This window comes from Phaethon lepturus, unplaced genomic scaffold (assembly GCF_000687285.1).
Source record: "Phaethon lepturus isolate BGI_N335 unplaced genomic scaffold, ASM68728v1 scaffold250, whole genome shotgun sequence".
Taxonomy (NCBI): Eukaryota; Metazoa; Chordata; class Aves; order Phaethontiformes; family Phaethontidae; genus Phaethon; species Phaethon lepturus.
Window position 1 is genome coordinate 14,652 of NW_010513778.1, and position 22,757 is coordinate 37,408.

General features: G+C 37.4%; 1 protein-coding gene across 1 annotated transcript in view; it reads left to right on the plus strand.

The window, feature by feature from the left end:
- The window catches only part of AGFG1 (ArfGAP with FG repeats 1), a 27,075-nt gene extending 5,857 nt beyond the window's left edge, over positions 1-21,218 (plus strand). Inside the window, exons 2-13 of the mRNA XM_010290864.1 lie at positions 4,367-4,482; positions 5,033-5,195; positions 6,181-6,337; positions 12,295-12,402; positions 14,059-14,268; positions 14,913-15,096; positions 15,832-15,911; positions 16,209-16,301; positions 17,798-17,845; positions 19,238-19,396; positions 20,015-20,106; positions 20,478-21,218. Coding sequence (XP_010289166.1) covers positions 4,367-4,482; positions 5,033-5,195; positions 6,181-6,337; positions 12,295-12,402; positions 14,059-14,268; positions 14,913-15,096; positions 15,832-15,911; positions 16,209-16,301; positions 17,798-17,845; positions 19,238-19,396; positions 20,015-20,106; positions 20,478-20,537 — 1,470 coding nt within the window. The 3' untranslated portion in view covers positions 20,538-21,218. The remainder of the gene's footprint in view (positions 1-4,366; positions 4,483-5,032; positions 5,196-6,180; positions 6,338-12,294; positions 12,403-14,058; positions 14,269-14,912; positions 15,097-15,831; positions 15,912-16,208; positions 16,302-17,797; positions 17,846-19,237; positions 19,397-20,014; positions 20,107-20,477) is intronic.
- The last annotated feature ends 1,539 nt before the right edge of the window (positions 21,219-22,757 follow it).

Here is a 22,757-nt window from a genome sequence, read left to right on the forward strand (position 1 = left end):
TTTGCTTCACGCTGTACTTACTGATCTAATTCTGAATGTCCCAGTATCTAGTTGCCAAATGTCTAATGACATCCCTTGCAGGATTGAAGCCTGTTGGCAGAGAACAGGTACTGTTCTTCCCAAACCAGTTGTGAAAGGATTCTCCTGAACTTTTAAATTTCATGAAGATAACTGATGAGTCTTGTTTTCTACTTACTGTTACCTGACAAGATAAAACTTTGCTTTTTCTTGTTACTTTGCAGCTCCCACAATGTAGTAGAGGCAGGCGAAACTTCAAAGTCTTGCTTCTGTCAACCCTTGAACAAAAGTAGACTTTCAAATGCTGCATATGCTTAATCATTCTGACTTCAATGCTGTCTTTTTTTTTTTCTTGCTGCATTGGTGAACCAGCGGGACATGGACTAATTATACTTTTCAGGGACAGTGGACAATGATTATGGATTGTTGGATATGTTCCACTGTTTCTAGGGGCTTCCACATAACTTGAATGTTTACTCTTGGCTCCAGCTTGCCAGGCTCTTCTCTAAGCAGAGCATTTTGTTTAATAGAGCTTTGGTTATCAAAAGGAGTATAGCAAGGCTTTTGGTGAATGAACAGAGCTTTTGAGCAGAGGCTTATTTGTGCTGCTGTTGCAAAAAGAACAATATTAATATTAAATGGATGAACCAGAGCATCACCAAGAAGATGGTGCAGTGTAGAAGGATTTCAGAAAGCCATAGAATTTTTAGGCCTGGTACCTTAGTAGTAATGTTGTGTAACTTTGAGTTGGGATGCTTCTTCATGTATTATCTGTAAAAGCAAAGGAATGAGTAATTCTGTTAAAATGGAGCTTAAAATGTATCGTGAAACTTGGGCAGTAGTATTTTCTTAGTCAGCTTTGCAAGTCTCATTTATGTATGGAGTAGTTAGAAGTGTTTTGAAATACGTGTTCTTTGGGTATCAAATTCAGATTTCTCAAAGCATATGTTTTTCTGAATTTTTGCTTCTTTTGAAAATTACTTCCTTGTCTGTTTTTTTCTTAAATAGTAAGTTTGTATTAGAAAACTAAGAAGAAAGCATTGTGTTTAGTAGAGCAACTGGTCACTTAAACTTGGTTTTGTTCAGATTTATATGCCCTTTACTGCCTTGTTGCACTTTTCCCCATGTCCTGTCAGTAATGGCTGGGCAAGAGTCAGCACATGCTTGTGAGTAACTGTGTGTTAATTTGTTCAGGTGTCCTGCCTAGACAGCTGTCAGGCCAGACAGAACATGGAACTGAAGCTGAAGTATTGGCAACTAAAGCTGCCGATCTGATTTTTCTACATTTCCACTCATTGTTTTTGTTACAATTAATCCTTTAGTATTTAAAGTGCTGTCAAATTCAGATAGTGAATGTAAAAAATGTGATTAGTGGGGAATAATCAGGGTACCAAAGATGTAATGCTGAGTGATCATTCACCATAACTCAACAGCAAATAGTATGGCATAAATTTCCTTGATCTTTTATCATAAAAGTAACTTTTAAATAGCTTTGAAATAAAAAAAAATTATGCCCTGATCAGTAAAAATATTCATATTTCTCACAGCAAACTCTTCTTTGCACAAGATTCAGTACTGTTCGTGACTTATTTTAAGACTATGAAAAGATAACTATTTCAAAGAACAGTTGTTGGGCAATGTGAATTCTGTCTCTGACAATATTTTTTAATTTTAATTTCCAATTTTGGTTTCATCCTACGGTATTGCACAGCACACTGCCTTTTTTTTTGTAGATAGCTGAAAATTGTGTCTTATGGCTTTCATGAAGCATAATGAATGCAGCATTGTGGATCCCTGTCAAGTCAGATGATAGTAACAAAAGTATAGCTAGAAAGAGCATACAGGTCACCAGCAAACAAGGAAAGACAATGGGCCTCTTATTGTGTTCTGAATGCTTGCTTTAGAAGAGCTGCTGATGTTCAAAGCATTGTGTGGTACTTCATAGAGAATTAGACAAAACTATGTTTTAATAGTTTTCTTGTATTACATTAAAGCTTTAAAATTTGGCTCTCTAAAGGCCTTGTCTGTATTTAGGACTTCTAAAAAACTGTACTTTCTCTGAGAACTCTTTACCTAAAGAAACCTATGTGAAATTTAATTTGCATCTCTGGTACGGTAAAGTGAGTGTTTTAACCTGTGTTTGTAGAGCTACTGCTGTTAAACTCTGTTAAAATGAGAACAACTTCCTGAAGCATGTGTGACTAAATCTAGGTTCTTTTGGTTGGTGGTTGTGTGTTGCCTGTTAGTAATACTGTTCTCTCTGCTACCAGTAACAGAGAACCAATCAAGAATGCCTGGCAGGTTTAGTTAAATAAGTTGTAACAGCGACTTAACACAAAAGCAGTAACAACTGAAATATGCCTTAAGTATTTAGAAATCAGTTGCTCCGAAATGCTTTTGGAAGCCTGCTTTCTGAAGGTTTGCAAAAATTGCAATGCAAGAATTGACGCCTTTCAAGAAGCTTGAATCATTTTAAGCTAACAGTGTGTCTGGACAGCACAGTCCTCCTTCGTACCTGTTTGCGTATTCATAGAACTGTTATCTACTATAGCTGCATAGCCGGCAAATGATCTAAAGTTACGCAGGACCTTGTTTTCCTGATTTCTCCTGTAGTGGTCAGGAAGGCTTCAGACTATTTGACATGGAGTTGGGGTTTTTGTGTGGGGTGGTTCCCCCCACCCCGCTGAATGCTTATGCACTTTAGGATGAAGATGAAGCAGAAAACTGTGAGGGAGGAGGGTGAAAAACTGGATTGTGGTTTGACTGTTGCTGTGAGTTGATCTCCGTACAGGTTTCAGTGGTACTAGTGACATGGTAAGTGTGATAAGTTTCTTTGATCTGACTTGTTTTGCGTGGTAGAAGGGGAGTAATTTAATGGCCTGATACGGGTGGGGAAGAGGACCTCCTCTTCTGTTCACTAGCACATCTTAGGCTGGTTGCAAACTGATTATCACAGTACAGCCCTGAGTTTTTCTGCTAGGTGTGGGATCAGGTAGGGGCTGTTCTAACACTTGGCGTTCTGCTTGTCTGAAATTAGGCTCATCTTTTTCTTTTCTATAGTGTTCCTTGATGTTCCTCCTAATAGTGTAGTTGGGGGTGGGGGGGAGGATGGGGCTGTGTAGATTTCGACACCACCAACTCCTTGGACTTGAGACTAGACCACTGAACAGGACTACTTTTCCTCTTACCAATCATACGACTACTAGTTGGCACAGTTATACTCTCAAATCTATGTATAGAAATACGACTGCTGGTCCACATCAGACTATCCATTGCAGATGTTTAAAGCTAAAAAGTAGTACTTAACGTGAAATATTGCTACTATTAAAGTAGTGCATTATGCTACTGGCTTTTATTTTAGAACAGACTTGTGACTACTTTGACTAAGTTTATATCTTGTAACTTTGTATGAAGAAGTATTAAATACCTTTGGTTTCATTTAATCTACTACCATACTGCAAATAATGACTGTTTAAATTTGCAAACTCAAATCAGTGCATTGAATGTAACCCTTCTGTGGAGTACTGTTGCTGAATGAATGCTGAATAGCTGAGTTTATTTGAAGTAAGAGCTACTGATCTTATTTTTAGATGAGTATTTAAATCCCTAAATTAGAGCTATCCTTTGATCATTAGATCTGTTTCCCATTGTTGTCTCTATCCAGTAGATGACAATAAGGACTGTGAAGTGTTGGACATGCAAGCAGGCTCTATAATAGAGACATCAAGACATCAAGTGTGAAATACATACTTATGCTGTCTGTCGAATCTCTCTCATCCTGAACAATCTTTGAAATGACCTATAAGATTTATCACATTTGATAACTAGTGATCCTGATGGTGCTAATTTACAATTTTGGTGAAGTTAGCTGGCCAGGTAAAGATGACAACACCACCCCCCGCCCCCAGCACTATTGCAGGGATAGAGGGCAACATTTGTAGGAGGCATCTAAGAGGGATGGTCGGGACTCTTTCAGAAAAGGTGTGGGAAGAAATGGTATGCATCATAAAAGCAAAGCTTTTTTGACTCCTCTGGAAGAAACCTGTTCTAAAGTGGTAGAGTCCATTTTTAGAGGGTAGCTAATATTTAATATATTGTTTCAGTGCATATTCAGGTTACTTGCAGAGTAGTCTTAAGTGCTTAAAGAAAACATTTTAAGTGTGATGATGATCTTTAAGTATTTAGACCAGTACATGGTGCACCAGTCAGTTGTTAAAGCAGCTCAGTCTGGAACAAAAAATGTGCAGCCACGCACTTTTTAATGGTTTGATATATTAACAATTGTAAACTTAGAGTTTTTGAATTAACATATTTTCTCTGATTAATCTGTGGTGGTGTTTTTTTTAAGGTGTGCAAACAGATTTGGCTAGGCCTATTTGATGATAGATCATCAGCAATTCCAGACTTCAGGGATCCTCAGAAAGTAAAGGAGTTTCTACAGGAAAAATATGAAAAGAAAAGATGGTAAGATAGCTTTCCAATTATAAAGATTGCCTCTATCACAGGAAGTGAAGATGGACTCTAATCCTCACATTCTTGAGTGTGCTTTCCTTCTTGTGTGCTCTTTGGGCTAGATTGCACAGCTCTGAAGTGAAATGATTTCTGGGCTTTATTCAGAGCTCCTGCAGGAAGCAGAGAGATAAACTATTTGAAGACATTTCTCCATGTGTAGTTCATATTGATGGAACAGAAATGGCTTAAGGGGATGTCAAGAACAGTGTAAAGTAAAGGTTTTGCAGGCTTTTATTAGGAGGTGGAAGACGTGTGGTTTGTATTAAATAAGTGCTATAAAATATTGATGACTTGGAATTCCAGACCATTTTTAAAAAAATATCTAGTGTATTTTGCTCTTAAAATAATGGGTATTTTGCAAACTACTGATAGAATTTGTTGCAGGGTCAGTGGTTAAAATAGCAAAGCTGAGATCTACCAGTTCTCTTACTTAAGTCTTAGGAATGTTGAACAGAACTGTTCATGTTAAACTTGTAAAAAACATTGTTCTTTTTGAATGTAGGTATGTTCCTCCAGAGCAAGCAAAGGTGGTGGCATCAGTCCATGCATCCATATCGGGGTCTTCTGCTAGTAGTACAAGCAGCACACCTGAGGTGAAGCCACTCAAATCTCTCTTGGGAGAAGCTGCACCTGCACTGCACTTAAGCAAGGGCACACCTAGCCAAGTGAGTAAAGGCAGAGCTAAAGAGCACAGAACTGCTCAGCAGTACTTGCGGTGGCATGAGAATTCTTGCAATAGCAACTATAACCTAATATGATCACTAAAGACAACTTCATGTATTTTCTTGAAGTATACAGGTGTTTGCAGACCAGGTTCTAAATTAAGCTTGTTTCTATTGACCAAATTGAATTTTCTTTTAAATGATTGTTTTCAATAAGCAGAATTTTTCAGTGTGATTGACAAGTTTAATTCAGATTGTCTTTTGCATAAGTATCTATAAAGTTTGAACCTAATGTGATATATGTTTAACAGTATCAACCATTTCACTGTTTTCAAATTAACCATGAGACTGGTAGTGAATATGTGGATGAAAAGCAGGCATGTTCATTATTTCTTCTGTATCTTATCAAGTGGCTTTCAGGGAGTGTCTGTATGATGCTATGTAAACCAAACAACACTATGTACTTAGTTTGGAGGGAAGACGGTTTTTTGAAAAACTGTTTTACCTTTAGGTTACAGGCAACTCTTGAATGGACCTCTTAAGATTCAAACAGTAGAAATTTGCAGGTTGCAGCCTTGCTATGAAATTCTTCAATTTTTCTCTCCCTATACTGAATTCTAAAGACTTTTTCAGAATGCAGTGAATAACTATTTTCCAGCTTGTAAAATTAAGTTCGATTGCTTGTATTTGTACAGTGTTTGCAGTTTTAAATAATTTTGAAGTTGCTTACGTGCTGCTACTTTATTCTTCTAGGCCCTATTAATCCATGGAAATCTGCTGCAGAGTTCCTTTAAAAGCCACCATAGTAGCATAAGTAGATTGTCTTCCTCATACTATAAAAGAAGGGTCTGTGCTGTATACAGCATCTTAAACTTCAGGACTAAATGGCTTGTTAAAGAAATATACTTAGTCTATCCTTCTAATATTTTGCAAAAATCAGTTTGATAAAATATCAGCTTTTATTAGCTAACTGAAATGTTGTTTGTAGTCTCCTGTTGTAGTTCGATCTCAAGGACAGCAGCAACAAGAAAAGAAACAATTTGACCTCCTCAGTGACCTTGGCTCAGATATCTTTGCTGCTGCTCCTCCTCAGTCAACTGCTACAGCAAATTTTGCTAATTTTGCACACTTCAACAGTCATACAGGTAAGTGTTCTTAGCAGCGTGTCCCTAGTGAAGGTATAAAATGTAGTTGTAATTTTTGATTACTTTAGCCTAAACTTCTTCATGAGGTATATGTAATTTTTGTTCCTCGAATGTTGTATTGCTCAAGATTTCCTTTAGATCTATATAAAGAAAGGTTGAAGACATGAAGGCTCTTGCAGTAGGAGTTGCTACAGCTATTTTCTATGATATGTATGATTAGACTGTTTCTGCCTACTACTAGAACTTTAAATTCTTCTGGGGAAAGAGTGAGAGGATGAGTAACAGAATGTAGAGAGAAGCTGCTATTAGACCTTCAGTTTTCTTCCTGAAAATTCTTAGGAAGAGCATTCATGGAAAGAAAGCAGATGTAGAGACTTTAAGGGAGTACAAATGCATTGACAATAACTGTCAATTTGTTAAGAGAAAAACAAAGGCTTCCTCAGTTTAAAGAACAACCTCCTCTTTTTGTGTGTGTGTCTATTTGAAAACTGAATACTACCCGTGTGGGTAGTATTCTGTAGTTTCAGGAAGAATAAACAAGCTTTGAGCATGTGTCTTGACTGAGGATGGGGATAGGCCTTGAATTCTTAAGGAATGACTTCAGTAAAATATATTGAGCCCTCGGGGTTTATTTACAGCCAAACATCTTGAGCCATAGAACTCTATCCTAAAGAAAAGTTGATTCCGTGGTCACTGAAATATGTTGTTGCTCACTTGCATTGTAATTGTGGGAAAGTACCTTTGCTTCCCTTGTCTGAATGGGCTTTTCATCTAGTTTTTCTGAGAGAAACTGTGATGCTGCTAAGTCAACAAAAATAAGAGATATTTCTTGTAAATCAATCCTGAAACTGTTAATAGCTGAGACGAAGTGTGATGGAGGGAGACTTAAGGCACGCCTGAGGAACTGAGCAAAGTATCGAGGCTTTCTCAAATTTAACTTTCAAAAAAAATGTTGTGGAGTAGTTGGCTGAATTCAGTAATACACTGCAACAGCAATTCTTATTATGTATTTGGTAAAATCCTTAACATAAGATTTCATGTTAATCATCTTTTTGGAGGTGTATTTAACTGGGAGAACTTGTGTTGACTGGCCAATGTTGTACAGTGTTACTGAAGAGACTGCAGATATTTAATTCTTTCTCATAACTTTTATTCTTTCTTGTTGCCGAATGAGTCTATATTTATATACACTTAATTACTCTTTGTGGATTTCAGGAAATGGAAATTCTATTGAAGCAATATTTCAATACTGTGTTCCAAATCTAGGTAAAATTCTACTGCATCTCTGCTGGGTAATTTTTAAAAGGATAAAAAGCAATACGAACACTCCAGAATAAATATTATAATACAAAAGAGTCTTAATTTCTGGTTGAAATAAGTGCTGAAAATCGAAATTGAGAGGAATACTCAGCTGTACTGACTGGTTTTCTGTTTCAGTAATTAACCATTGTGGTCATTCCCATGACTCCTTTCCATAAGGTTTAGAACCCAAAATAGTTCCGGGGCTAGTAAATCAGTTTCTAAAAGACAAAAATTTAATTCTGAGCATGCGATAGCTGAATGTGTATTGTAGATTGGATTATCTGAAGCTGTTTTCTGATTTGCTAGGGTAAAACACTTGTAAGGCTTGTTCTCTGTGCAGTAAGCACAGGGCAGTGTTAACTGAAATTAATAATGAAATGTTACAGACTCTTCCCTTTGGAACACAAGGAGAGTTGATCAGTCTGACAGCTTTGGCAAAAATGAGTTTTAAGTGCTCATTTAAGGAGCTGTATAAGTCTTGTTAGCAATTCTTGTAATCCTTGTTAGTAATCACACGCTACAGCAGAGGATGGAAGAACTTGCACTTAGTCCAGCACTACTTTCTCGAAGTTTGTGGTCTGGTGTTCTTGTTTTACGGCTTGGTTTTAGCTGTGCCTACAGGGGATGGACTTCTCTCTTTCCTTTCATGTATGCTATGGTTAACTAAAGAAATGACTGAAAAGCACCAGCAAATTTAAGGTCTCCCAGTGTAAGTTACTGTTTGTGCAATTAAGGCATAACTGAGTGCAGCAGCTGTTAGGAAAATATTAACAAACTTGTGCTGTGATCTCTCAAGTCTAGATGTAAAGCTTGCAAATTATGCAGGAAGTGCAACTTCTGATATGTTCCTTTTTTGAGTTTTCTAATGTACTAAGCTGGCTCAGGACATTGTTGTATATTGTAAGGTCAGCATGTTTCCTCTTCGTTTACTGTCTGTATTTAATTTACAAAGTTCCATAACTTCTGCAAAATGATGAGATTTTGAAGATGATGGTAGATAACTGTTCTCTGCCTGTAGTTTACAGACTGGTAATAGCAACAAAAAGATAAAAATTCTTGGTATGCAGACTTTCTATAAACTAATGGAATAGAAGACCTGCACAAAAGATTTCAAAAGGATGTAGTGATATAGCACAAATCTTTCACAGGTAACAAGGGAGACAAGGCTTTACCCAGAAGAAATAAAATAGTAGAACATAGTTATTGTCTTCTAGAGAATTATTTTAATTTTGTAATTACATATATGTGGATTTTATTTTAGTTTTTTTGTTTTGCAATGTTTCATGCCTTTATTCCACACTATGTACCGCAAACCTCACAGAAGAAACTATGCAAAGATTGTAGGGGCAGCTTGCATTGCCATGCCTGGTGCTGTCGTACTTGAGCTATCTTTAGTCAGTTAGCTTCTGTACTGCCTCATTGATCTGCAGTCACAACAGCAGTTGTAAATCTATGCAAATCCGCTGCAGTTCCTTAACTTACTTAGGGTTGTTCTTGGGTTTCTGCATTGAGAACTGAATTTTGGAATTGCCAGTTCATCCTTAAAAACATGATCTACATATTCAGGTACAGGAAAGCACAAGTCTTACCTCGTCTTCTGTGCCACTTCTACATAGTTTTAAACTTCACCACATAAAATAAATCAAGATTAACATCTGAATACTCTGCAGAAGAGTCTTTACAGCTCAACTGTTTTAACATGGGCCCACTTGCAAATCATACTTTGTGTCAGCTGATGCAATAAAATTGTTAAAGGTGGCCTATAATATAATACGTTCCAGTTTTTAATCTAGACCCAAAAGATACTTCGTTTAAGATTCTTGACGTAGTATTCTGTTTGAGTGGTTCAAATGAAAAGTGTTGTCACAGTTCTAGGAGTGGCATTTATGTACTTAATCCTATTTGGTCAACTAAACATCAGTCTCGGAGTAGCCCCTATCGATGCATCAGGGTGAAGGCATCACTTTCATTTTAAAGCAAGCTACAATTGAATTCTTAACCTATTCTTCTTAAAAAGCTACTGTTTTAAAACCAACACAAAAAAAACCCCAAACTGGATTTTGGAATGGAAGCCTGTAGAATGCAGTTTGAACCAATACAGATGGTATAATAATAGAAACTATTTTTCTTCTGTTTGCATCAACTTTTTCTCCTTGCACGCTTAAAAGGTGAAAATTTTAGGACAGAACTTTCCCAAGGCCTTGCTTTCTCATTGATATTTTTTTCCCCTCCCCTCATTGACTCTCATGCTGTGGTGGGCAGACCCTGGCTGGCTGCCGGGCACCCACCCAGCTGCGCTCTCACTTCCCATCCTCAGCAGGGTGGGAGGAGAAAACATGATGAAAAAGCTTGTTAGTCAAGATAAGGACGGAGAAGACTCACCAGTTACCCTCATGGGCAAAACAGACTTGACTTGGGCAAGATTAACTTAAATCTATTGTCAGTTAATAATAGAGTAGGATAGTGAAAAATAAAAACAAAACTAAAACCACCTTCGCCCCTTCATACCAGGCTCAATTTTGCTTCTGACTTTGCTACCTCTTCCCCCTGAGGGGGATGAGGAATGGGGGTTGCAGTCAGTTCATAACACTTCATCTCTGCCATTTCTTCCTCCTCATGCTGTTCCTCTGCTCCATTGTGGGGTCCCTCCCCTGCATGGGGAGGGGGTGTCTGCATATATCTGCAAGTACCTACCTACACTCCTTCACAAACGTGTTCAACGTGGGCCCTTTCCATGAGCTACAGTTCTTCAAGAACTGCTCCAGCATGGATCCTTTCCATGGGCTACTGTCCTTCAGGCATGGACCACTCCAGCGTGGAGCCCCCTCCAGGGTCACAGCTTCTGCCAGAAAACCTGCTCCTGTGTGGGCTCCTCTGCATTAAGCGCAGTTCCTGCCAGGAGCCTGCTCCAGCATGGGCTTTCCACAGGCTCTGGCTTCCTTCAGGGCATCTCTGCCTGCTCTGGTGGTGGGTCCTCCACAGGCTGCAGTATGGGTGTCTGTTCCACGGTGGTCCTCCGTGGGCTACAGGGGGACAACCTTCTTCCCAATGGTATTCTCCATGGGCTGCAGGGGATTCTCTGCTCCAGTCCCTGGAGCACCTCTTCCCCCTCCCTCTTCACTCACCTTGGTGTCTGCAGGGTTATTTCTCGCATTTTTGTCACCCCTCTCACAGGGGCTGTGCAGCAGTTTTCACACTTTCTTAAATACATTACCACAAAGGTGCCATCAGCGTGGCTGGGGGTGCAGCCTGGGCAGCCGCAGGCCTGTTTTGGAGCTGGCTGAAACTGCCTGTGAGAGATGGGGGTGACTTCAGGGGCCACCCCTGCAGCCCCCTGCTACTGCAGGTGCCAGGTAAACCCCATGGGCATGCACACTTCTAATAGAAAGTGGTATCAAGTAGAGTTAAATCTCGCCCTTTCTCCCAGTATCCCCTGTGAAGTGAAATACTGGCCCTTTTATTTATATTAGCAGCATTGTGAAATACAGTAGTTTATATGAAAATGTCCTTTTAGTTTATAAATCCTGTAGTACAGATGCTTTTTTAATGGAAATTAAGTGAAATAATGCAACTTTTTATTACCACTATCTGGCTATTAAGTAACAGTACTTAAGCAATTGGCATAATTTATTAGTTTTGTATATACTTAATCTGCAAAACCCCTCCAGAATAAACAAATCCTGACCCAAAAATAGAATGTATTGCCATCTGTTATTCTAGAAGGTGTTTTGTGGGCTTTCTTTAGATAGTAGCTCAATTTACCTATACATAGGGGTTTGGTTTGTATTTGATTAAAAACATATTTTTCTCTTACTCCTTTCTTGTAACAGTGTTTAAGGGGCTTATCAGTGGGGCTTATCAGTTAGGCACACAATTCATGTTGAATCTATAGATGCTTGAATGTCCAGCTGTTTGAAATTGGGTGGGTGATAATTTTTATTTTCTCCTATAGTATGGCACGAAAGGAAGGCGAAAACTGAAATTCTATTTGAAATTTCCTTGGATTTTTATTTTGTGGATACACTCTATGAATGCTATCTTCTTGACATTGGTATTGATTTTCCATATTTCTGTACTCTGATTTAGTTTTTTAAAAAATGCATTTTCCAGTGGAATGAATTTATAAACCTAGCTAAAACTATTCAAGTGGTGACAAACTTAAATTCACCCAAGGAAGAAGCACTTTGTATGTAAGGAATTCAAATTGTCAGTATGTTACAAGAATACATTCTAATTTTTATTTCATTAGTCCACAAACTCTAGTTTTGGGAACTAGCATCTAGAATGATACCTGGTTTGGGTTCTACAGGTATTCTATGCTTTTTGGCTGTTTTTCCCTGACCAGCCACCACTACAAGTTCTCTAGGGTTAAGCTGCACTGAACTTCGTCAGGTCATGCAGTTGTGAGTAGTAGCATATGTGAGAAGGAGAGAAGTAGCACTAACTGGTACAGCTCTGTGAAGGTGATTCGTGAAAGCTTGTTCAAAGACAACTTTCAATTGTACAATAACCTGTATAATTCTTTCATGTAAAAAGAACTTGCAAGGTAGGACATAACCCTTGGAGGCTGTCATGATCATGAATTCAGTTAATCATCTGTTTTTGTGTTTATTTCCCATATCCATTAACATGTTTTGTTCCTTTGCAATTTACAGCGCAGAACTCTGCAAATGCAGGTTTTGCAAACTTTGATGCATTTGGACAGTCTAGTGGCCCGAGTAATTTTGGAGGTTTCCCCACAGCAAGTCAGCCCCAAAATACAGGTAGAACTCCTAGCACTTTTGATTAATACTTAATTGAAATAATCCTTACCTTTATGTTGGAAGGTACTTCAGTTGAGTTTATTTCTTGCATCTGCCTGCTTTAATGCAATCAAGCCATCTGAAGCTCTGGGGAAACTCAAAATGAATTCCTTCTGTCTGGTGTTGATTTTTTTTTTTTTTCCTAATGCTACTCAGAAGTCTGATTTATGGCACTGTGTTCGTTAGCTCTACACCTGAAATAACTATGAAAAGAGTAAACCATACTGCTTTTGAAAAATACTGAATTGACTCTTTATCTTGTGAGAGAAGTGTTTCAGTAGACCCGAAAGCACATCACAGTACGAAAAAAGCGTGTGTCTATGCGTGTATATATAACATATGCACACACTTCAGTATGTTTGACTTCATGTGTAGAGCCTATTGCTAAGATTTATTTTGCTTTCCTTTAATTTGATCATGCTTTATAACTTCTGCTTGAGCTTACACTTGCTGTTTGTCCAGATCTTTGGCTGACTGACTTTCTTTTCCTTTTTTTTTTTCTTTTGAGTGTGGTGTCGTTTTAAACTTTTTTTCAAATTTTCTTTCTCCCTTCTTATGTTAACTTTAACCCCACACACAATTTCTGGCTGTCCAGCGTTCAGAACGCTTTCATCTAGCTGCAGTTTTGGTGAATTTACTTCAGCTTTTCCTCTCCAGGCTGTACACAGTAAGTTCCACACAGTGGAAAACTCAGCTTACTTCATTTTATGCCATTGTAGTATAGAATTTTCATTCCTACTGTTGCCTATGTTTTAACTTATTGATTATGCAATTAGAAAGTTGTGTGTTCTGTAGTATGAGTGAAATCTGCAACCCGCTGTTATAAAATGTGATATACTTAATGGAACAACTCATTTAAATTTAAGTATGTGACTTGCCTAGATTAAATTGTCTGGACACTGAAGAGATGGAAGTTCATGGTTTCATATTTGAACTGAATCTAAGTCATACTTTAAAAATTGATTTATGTATCTCTGACCTCAGTGGAGACTTGGTATTAAAAAGAGCTGTGTTGTTTCTTCCCCCTCACCTCTTTCCTGATTGGATGTAAGTCTAAAAATATGAGAACAGAGAACCAAACTAACTCTCTAACCTTGGCATGAAATCATACTACTTTTGGACTTCTAGGCACCATTTTTTTCATAAAACGATGACTGACTTCTGAAGCGGTTAAATACTGTATCATTAAGTAAATGCAAATAGTAGCTATTCATTAGACACATGTGATGGGAAAATGAAGCTTCTGTATTTTGAATATTCAAGATTAAGACATACGTATTTTTCCAGAAAAACATTATTGTTGAAATTACTTTAACAGCTAATAAATAGCGCATAGTTTTTCAAGATCAAATTATGACTGTGACTTAAGCTGTTGAAGTTTGGGGGTTTTTTGTCCCTGATCTGCAGACTAAAAAATGTAAAATTATTTTTTTTTTCTGATGACCCAATCTAACTTTGAAGGAAATGGGGAAAGGGTCTTAAATGTGTGGGATGGGGTAGGGGAACATGTTGCCTCATGTAACTACAAAGAGGTGGGATTATTGTGCCATCAGTTACAGTTGGAGAGACTTTCTCTAGCTTTGGAGTGTTGATTATGTTTAACTTAATTTGTTGCAGGTGGGAGTGCTGGATCAGTGAATGCTAACTTTGCTCACTTTGATAACTTCCCCAAATCCTCCAGTGCTGATTTTGGAGCCTTCAATGCTTCTCAGAGCAACACAACAGCAACTGCAGCCAGTAAAGCTGCAGTGAATAAACCGAATCTCCAGTCAGCTGACAAATACGCCGCTCTTGCTAATTTAGATAATATCTTCAGTGCAGGGCAAGGTATTAAACTTTATTCTTTGATGTGCTTATTCTACATGTGTATACTTAACCACAAGGTTGGCTGTGCTTCTCAAAATAGTAACCGTATTTCAGAATGTCCTTTCTTTGTCGGTAGAATTTCATGTCAGTGTACCCTTAATGTGCAAGATGTAAGTTTTAAGACTAACATCCAAAAGGATGTCATCAGAAGACTGCTTTTTGGGAATCTACTTCCTATCAAGATGAATAACTCTAAGTGGAAATATCTAAATACTTATTACTGCAATGATGAAAATATATAAAAAATACATATTTTATATTTATGCTAAAAACTACCATGAAGGCTCTTGAATGGAGAGCTACAGTTGTTGCAGAGAACTGCCAGAGTAGCTTTCCTACCTCTACCATAAAAAGAATTGGCTTGAGTTTTTTATAAACTAGTAGCAGTGGTACTTGGATTTAGTTAGTTTTAAGGGGAAAAAAATAGTTTTTCTGTACCTTTTTTCTTCTCAAATGGTGCATAAAAACTTCTGTTGGTTTGTAATGTAGAGCTTAAAATTTTAAGTTTGAAATTTATACTGTCCATAAACTTTGATTTAGTTCTCAATGTTGGCAGGGCAGAAAGTGAAATCATCTTCATAACCTTTAGTCTGGTTTCTTTCTAGGTGGTAGTGAGCAAGGAAGTGGCTTCAGTACAGTAGTGTCAGCATCAGCAGGTCCTTCGTTGTCAGCCCCAAATCAGTCAAGTGCATCTTCAGACAAGTATGCGGCTCTAGCAGAATTAGACAGCGTGTTCAGCTCCACAGCAACCTCTAGTAACGCGTACACTTCCACCAGTAACATTAGCAGGTACTTTGTTAGAAGTAGCTGACTTTCTACATTTACTTCAGCAATATGCAGAAAAGTAACTCAAAGTTGTTTCTCAAATCTGGTTTTATTTCTTAACCTAAATGGGGAAATGTTGAATGAGTTCAGAGGTACTACTGAAACTACATCCTTTGTTTTAAATAATAGCAGTGCAGTCTGAGAGGGTATTATAAGATAAAATTCAGAATACTTTCTGTCAGCAGAATGTTCTCTGCACCTTACTAGCTGGTACATTCTAGCTAAATGTGTTATGACGGTGACACTTTCCTGTACAGAATATTTGCATACATACTGAAAATCATAGCATCATCCCTGGCAAAAAAATTCTTCAGATATTTATAATGTAAATGGTGCTAACCACTTTTTTTACATCACTAAAGTAATAAATACCAAATGCCTGTCATAGCTCTGCTTGGTATTGCAAGTGCCCCTAAAGCTTCTGCTTTGCAATCTTTATGCTGATGGCCTCTGTTCAATATTTTGTTTCTTGCTGTTGGTGGAGATGACTTTTCATTGCTAAGCACTAGTTACAGTCTCTGACCCTGGCATCAGGGGCTCAGTTCCTGGCATCAGTGAATTTATATTGCAAATTGTGTACGTACAAACTGCATGTAAGCATTCCTTTTCTGTTCTTTTATGAGCCAACAGTAATTGTAAGTTGTATGTAATTGTTAAACAACCGATTTTGATGTCACTGACCGTATGAATTATTTTCAGCAATGCTTTTGGAACAGTATCCGTGGCTGCTACTGCACAGACACAGCCTGCATCTTCGAGTGTGCCTGCTCCATTTGGAGGTATATAAGTGTTACTAACACCTTTTGTGGACTATAAGCAAACATCTTACTAACTTTTAGTTGATAGTGCTATGCTTTGACACTATCTATCCTTTTGATACTGACGTTACTAAAGGATGCCAAAAAAGTGCTGTTGTTGTGATGCATTTCAAATTAAGCATTTTATTATCAACTCCTAATTTTTCATGTAACTTTAGATATTTATGTATCTCTGTATAAAAGCAGTATAAATTTAATGCGAGTCAGGCTGTCTATTTTTAAAAGACTGTATTAAATAAAATGTTTTTAATCTTCCAGCAACACCTTCCACAAATCCATTTGTAGCTGCCCCTGTTGCTCCAGTGGCACCGTCAACAAATCCATTCCAGACCAATAGCCGAGGAGCAACAGGTTAGGAACAAACCACTAAGTCTTTGAGAAACTTTCTTTCAAGACTTGCATCGATTCTTTTTTTTCATAGCTGTGTAATTTGTTCCGTAAAGATTTTCTGTATTATCTGTCTCTAGTCTATTTGACGTGTTGTGTGTTTGTTCAATGTAGAGTACAATACTTATGAGTAGGCTACAGAAATCAATTTCAACTTTTTTTTTTTTGAGGTAAGTGATGTTTTTTATTAGGCTGAGAACATTATTTTCCTGTTTCTGGCCCAATCCTAGGACTTCAAATGGTGTCCATGAAAAATGTCAAAATTCTCTGTTTTAAGATCTCCTAATACTACCTAGGCTATTTGTAGTCTGTGTGTTAGCAGTTGGGTACCTTCGAAGACTATAACCATGCTTCATAACAGGTTGCCTGGAAATGGAGGATCTTGAAAGCCCTGCTGCTAAGCTGGTACACTTGTATTTTTAATTTCTTTATTTCCAAGCCCTGAAAGCCCTCAAAAGCTAAGACCAGGAAAGACAAGGTTTTTGGGCTGTTAGCTCCTCATCAATCCACTGACACAGTACACTGGTGGTGTCCTTTTATTTTTCTCTTTTGTAACAGTAAAGCATATGTTTAATGTAATTAATGAGTGTAAAGAGTACAGTTAACTTTCTGGGGGGAATATTCTGTAGAATCATAATTCTATAGACAAAATTTAATCACTCATAAAAAAAGCAAACTTGTACTTTAGGACACTGAACTTGGATTTAGATGACTGTTAGATTATGCTAATTTTCCTCTCCAAAGGCACTGCTAAATTTTGGCACTTCTATCTATTAACTGGTCTGCTGGTTTATGCATTTTAACACTGACTTGTACTTTGCACTTGGTTTTAGGCAGGTGGAATTAAACTGATCAGGCTGAGTTAAAACTGAATTGATCAAATTCATGTCTTCTGCTAAAATGAATTCTGTTTTCAGTTCCTTTTGAGATATTATGCAGTTAAACCTGTTCAACTATTTAATGCCCAAAATATTCTTTTCCTTATTTTAATCTCATTCCTAACTGTGCAACTCTGGATCATCGTCAAGAACTTTTAGCCTCTTTAGATACATTTGTTTGAATATGGCAACTCTATCCTTCCACCTTCTAAACTGCTATCCTTGGCTTGCAGAGGTGCCAACCCTTTGGCAGCTATACTGGTGTTATGTACTAGGTGACAGAGGTAATGGCTATAAGTAAAGATAATATTCTGCCCGTTTCAGTGTAAGGTGTAAACCTGTAGCTTGTCCTTTTATGCTAAGCTTTCTTTCTGAATGAACTTCGCTATTTATTACATGGGAGATCTGTTTTGTAGCATTTATTTCTAATGGTTTTCTTAGCTTAATCTATTGCTGGTCATGCCATGGATGAATTGTTTGGTTCATATATGTATGTATAGTTATTATACATAACTAAGAAATGACTGTTTAAGAGTGTGTAAATGATTTGACATTGTCTGGTCTCTTTGTGGCTTCCATAAGGCCTCTCGGGAGCAATGCACTCTCACATATTTCCTCAGGCTCATTTTGGTAGGTGGCCACATTTGGTATCAAGTTTCTTGTGGCTAATTGTTCTTGCTTGTAAAAGCTTATTGATAGCTATCTGGTTCTCTGCATGTAGAATTTCGGAAGACTTCCGAAAATTGAGTGGGTGTGGGTATTTGGCAACTGGGTAAAACGGAGAGAAGAGCATACACAAACAACCTATTAAGCAACTAAAACAAAACCATTATTGATCTCCTCCATGGTCACAATATAATGCTAACAAGTTGAGTGACTCTTAAAGTTTCTACCAACAGTAGCTTGATGCCTTTTGGGATATCCCAAGTCACTGCTCATTTTGTTGTGCTTTTGTTTGCTGTTTTATCAAGTTTTCCTGTTGAATAGCTTCTCTGCCAACTGTAACTTGAGAGTAATGCTAGTACACTAGTTTTGTGTGTACTTTGTCAACAGTTTATGTGTGTATAATGTCTTGCCCTTGAATACTTTTGGGGTAAATTTTTCAACTGATAATTAAGCTATATTAAATATATTAAATTTTATTTAAACAGTTGAGCTTCCATAAAATCTAACTTGTAACATTTCAAAAGAAAAGTCCTGGCTAATGTTTAACTAGAATAAAATGCCTGGTGTCTGTATTTGTACCAAAAAAACTTCTATATGCCTATCCTTTCAAGAATAACTCCCAAAAGACTGAATAATGGTTTTGTTACTACATTTTTGCACTTGATGTGCTCCTGTTATTTGCTGAAGGCATGTGGAATTGCTATGAGTTGTGTGTTCTTTACTTGAAATGTTCAGCAGAGAATCAGATGAAAAGTTTTGATTTTTTTTTTGTCTTGAGTCTTACCTCAACAGTAAGCGCATTTGCAATACGAACTTTGTGTGCAAATAATGTGCATGGTGAGAATTGCCTTTGAAGTGACATTAAGGATGGGTTGAAGAGAGAGAGGGGATGCATGTATCCCTTATGATTTTTTTTTTGACTTGTAACTTCCTGCAATGCAGCTTGAAGTAGGAAGATCTTTTCATGCTTTTCTCAAAAAGAGAAAAACAGAGGCGTGTTTGCTGCCTGAAAGTGCTTGCTTCTGATGTGTACAGACTTTACTAGAAAAACTCTGGTGGAAGTATATGGTACTGTAGAGAACATAAAAAATAATTTCCATTTCAGAAAGTATATCCGAGTGTGCTGGATCTAATAAATTTTAAATTACTCCATTCGTTTTTAAAGTGCAAAAGTAAATTATGCACCTAGTTGGTGGTGATCCGAGCTAATCAGTTCAGTGGCCAAAGAAGTTGAACCTAACTTTTGTACGGTCATTGAGGCGTTAGGAGACTTTTCTTAACGTGGCATTATAGTAATGTGTCTCACGAAAAAAGTCATTTCTTACAAATAATTCAATGTTATTTTTTGCCTACCAGCAGCAACATTTGGTACTGCATCCATGAGCATGCCTGCAGGATTTGGAACTCCTGCCTCCTACAGTCTTCCTACTAGTTTTAGTGGCAACTTCCAGCAGCCCACGTTCCCAACCCAGGCAGCTTTCCCTCAACAGACTGCTTTTGCTCAGCAGCCAAATGGTAGGTCTATATGTTTTAGATAATCTTGTTTAAATCAGAAACATGGAGAAAATGATCTCTCTAAGTTAGCAATAATGAGTGCATATTTATTTCTATTTGTACTTGATAATAATGTTGATAAGAGGTTCCCACACTCTGTTTTGGTTCTGTTGTTGAGCTTTCTGACTTGTCTGTGTGCAGTGACATAACTGAAATTTTACCATAATCTGATACTAAAATTATAAGTATTCCCAGGCATAAAGGTTTTTTATGCAGGAAGGATTGTTCTGTTTTCATTTTTGGAGTGTCTGCAACCAATTATAACTTTCTTGAAACTTCATAGAACATAGGCAAGAGAAAAATTAAAAAGTACTTTCTCTCTAAATTTAAGTAACAAAATAATACTGAAATAAGTGCATATGTAGAAATTGGAAATTGATTAGTTCTGAACAGTTGAAAACAAACAAAAAGCCCAGCCATATTTTTTTTTTTGCACTTAACAATCGTGATAGTATTTAAGTAGGATCAATCCTGCCGATTGTGCAGTCTAAGCTTCCACTTATTTTTGGGTGGGAGCTGCAGCAAAGAACTCTTTGAAGATTGGTTACTAGTACTAATATTTTTCACTGTCTTTCTAAGGAGCAGGTTTTGCTGCATTTGGACAGGCAAAGCCTGTAGTAACTCCTTTTGGACAAGTTGCAGCTGTTGGAGTATCTAGTAACCCTTTTATGGTAAGTGAGTTGTTGCATGATATTAATAACTTCTGTATGTCTGAAGAGGCATAATCTGTAACACTTAATTTAGAGACACACAAAGGGGAGAGGGGGGGTTTGCCTCAAATAAGGGAGGGCAGCATGTGTATCTCCTAAATGCAATTCAGTATTGTGATGAGATGGCATTTGTAAGGCCAAAACAGAGGTACTTGTATACCATGCTCTTACAGTAGTGTAATTTCAGAGAACCACAAAAAAAAGACTGCAACATAAACCAGAAATACTGCCTAATAAGTTGTTTTCTTTTTTATATCCTGCATTTGTGATTTACAATATGGAAAAAAAATCTTAAATATTTGTCTTATTTTTCTTCTTTCATTTGCCCCCAGGCTGGTGCACCAACAGGACAATTTCCAACAGGAAGCTCATCAACCAATCCTTTCTTATAGCCTTATAGACACTTTACCCAAAAGAACTCTTACGTGGTCACATAACATCTCTGCGCCTCTTGCACTGTTGTCTTGTTTCACTGATATTAGCTTTAAACACAAAAGAAGTCTTTAAGAAGTAAAAATAAAAGCCTGCATTGTGTACCTTTAAAAAAAATTAAAGAACAAACACAAAAAACAAGAAAATCAACCCCCCCACACCAGGTAATAACGTGCAAAACAGAGGGCTGTGGTAACATCCTTGAACCTGTGAACTGGCAGGTAAAAAGTAGCGGTATCATGTATATTAAAATTGGCGAATAAGTTATTGCAGATACCACATTCATTATGCTGCAGTACTGTACATATTTTTCTTAGAAAATAGCTATTTGTGCATATCAGTATTTGTAACTTTAACACATTGTTATGTGAAAAATGTTACTGGGAAATAGATCAGCCACTTTAAGGTGCTGTTGTATCTCTTGGAATGAATGAGCTACATCATTTTAACCATTGGTATTGGAAGTCATGAAGTTAAATTGAAGGTTTGTTCATTTCTCAAAATGTTTTCCTTTCCTAAGAGCTCTTCTATTTATACACGCCTAAATCTCTAATGTTAGAGGGATACCTGTCTGCATAATAAAGCTGATCATGTTTTGCTACAGTTTGCAGGTGAAAAAAAAATAAATATTAGAAAAAACAATTGTGTAGCATTATTTCTGTACAGTAACACTTTATTGGGTTGAAATGCACATACCGTGAGTCTCATACACAGATGAGTTATCAAAAGCAATATGCTTAAAGGTGAGTTAAGCTTGAAATTTTTGCATGCTTTATTTGGGTATGTTGCTTTGTGTCCTGGTGATTAAGCTTGCTGTTCTAGCTCAAGTGAAGTGACCTATTGAACAGGAAAACGTTAAGGGAACTTGGATTATTTTGACAGAATAGCTGAGTAGTGAAGGACACTGGAAACCCTGAGAAGGGTAGTTACCTGAGAAATGGTTAGCTGCAAAAGACACGTAATTATGGGTAGGTAATGACATAGTCTTTGAACAAGACTTAGTTGTGATCAGAAAGGTATGTGTAATAGCAGGCCAAGGTACCCCAGATGTAATAGCACTCTTGTTATTAAAAATTGATATGTATTAGTAAGACCGCCTGTGGAATGTTAAATTAATTGATTTTTTTTTTTTTTTTCTGAAATGTTTCCTGCATAACTAGAATGGAATTTGTAGAGGGGGAAGAATGCCTGGCTTGTCTATTCTGTAACAGTAAAGAAGGGTTAGGGAAAATATAACTGCATCAGAGTTGTTGGTGGAGTTTTAAACACAGAGGTAACTTGGCTTAAGTTCAGTGTAATACTAGAACTAAGCAAATAATGTAAATATATCATGAATACATAAACTGCAAGCCTAAAAGTTTTCTGACCAGCTGGAGAATAAAAATCTAACAGCTTTCAGGATTACAGGAATAAATAAGGTCAGATTGACTTTTGAGAAAAGGATGTATAAGCCCATTTGAGACAAATGTGAAGATTCTTGAAGGTAAGACGTTCCACTTGTGATTGCCTGCCTGCATGTTAGATCTGCTTATTTCTAGGGGAGCTGATAGACTTGACCACTGCTTGTAAAAACACTCTTAATGCCAGTGCTTTTGACTTCCGTTGCCTGCCTATGTGGGGTTAGTAATTTCTGTGTCCTGTCCTTTTTTCTTTTTAAGCTTTGGAGATCCCAAAGCAGGGGACAGGCAGCATATAGAACAAGCTGCTTATAGGAGCATTCCTCACTTAAATGTCTGGTTGTCATAGTTAAAGTTAAAATGCACTTTAAGTCTGTCTTTTCCTTCTGACGAAGGCTGCTGGATAGAGTATGGTGTGGGGTTTATTTCCCAGGATTCTCTGGAAAATTCACTACACAAATCCCCAGCAATTGAGGGTTTCCAGGATGACAATGATGCCCTTGTTCTCACCACTGTTGTTTAGCATAGTATAAATAGCTGCAGTTCTTCCCTGCTGTTGGCATTACCTTTTTGGATTAGTAACACATAAATGCAGTAGAGAGTGGGGAGCTGCAAGGGTTCAGAAGGACTTGTGGAACACTTAAATATGCCTGTTGCAGGGAACTGGACCAAATCAACCAAATGTCTCATCAAGGAGACGGCCTTGTTGGAAGAGGAGCAATCCTGTGATTTCTCCACCTAAATTGATGTAAATTTAAGCTTTGGGCAAGGGCTAATGAGATC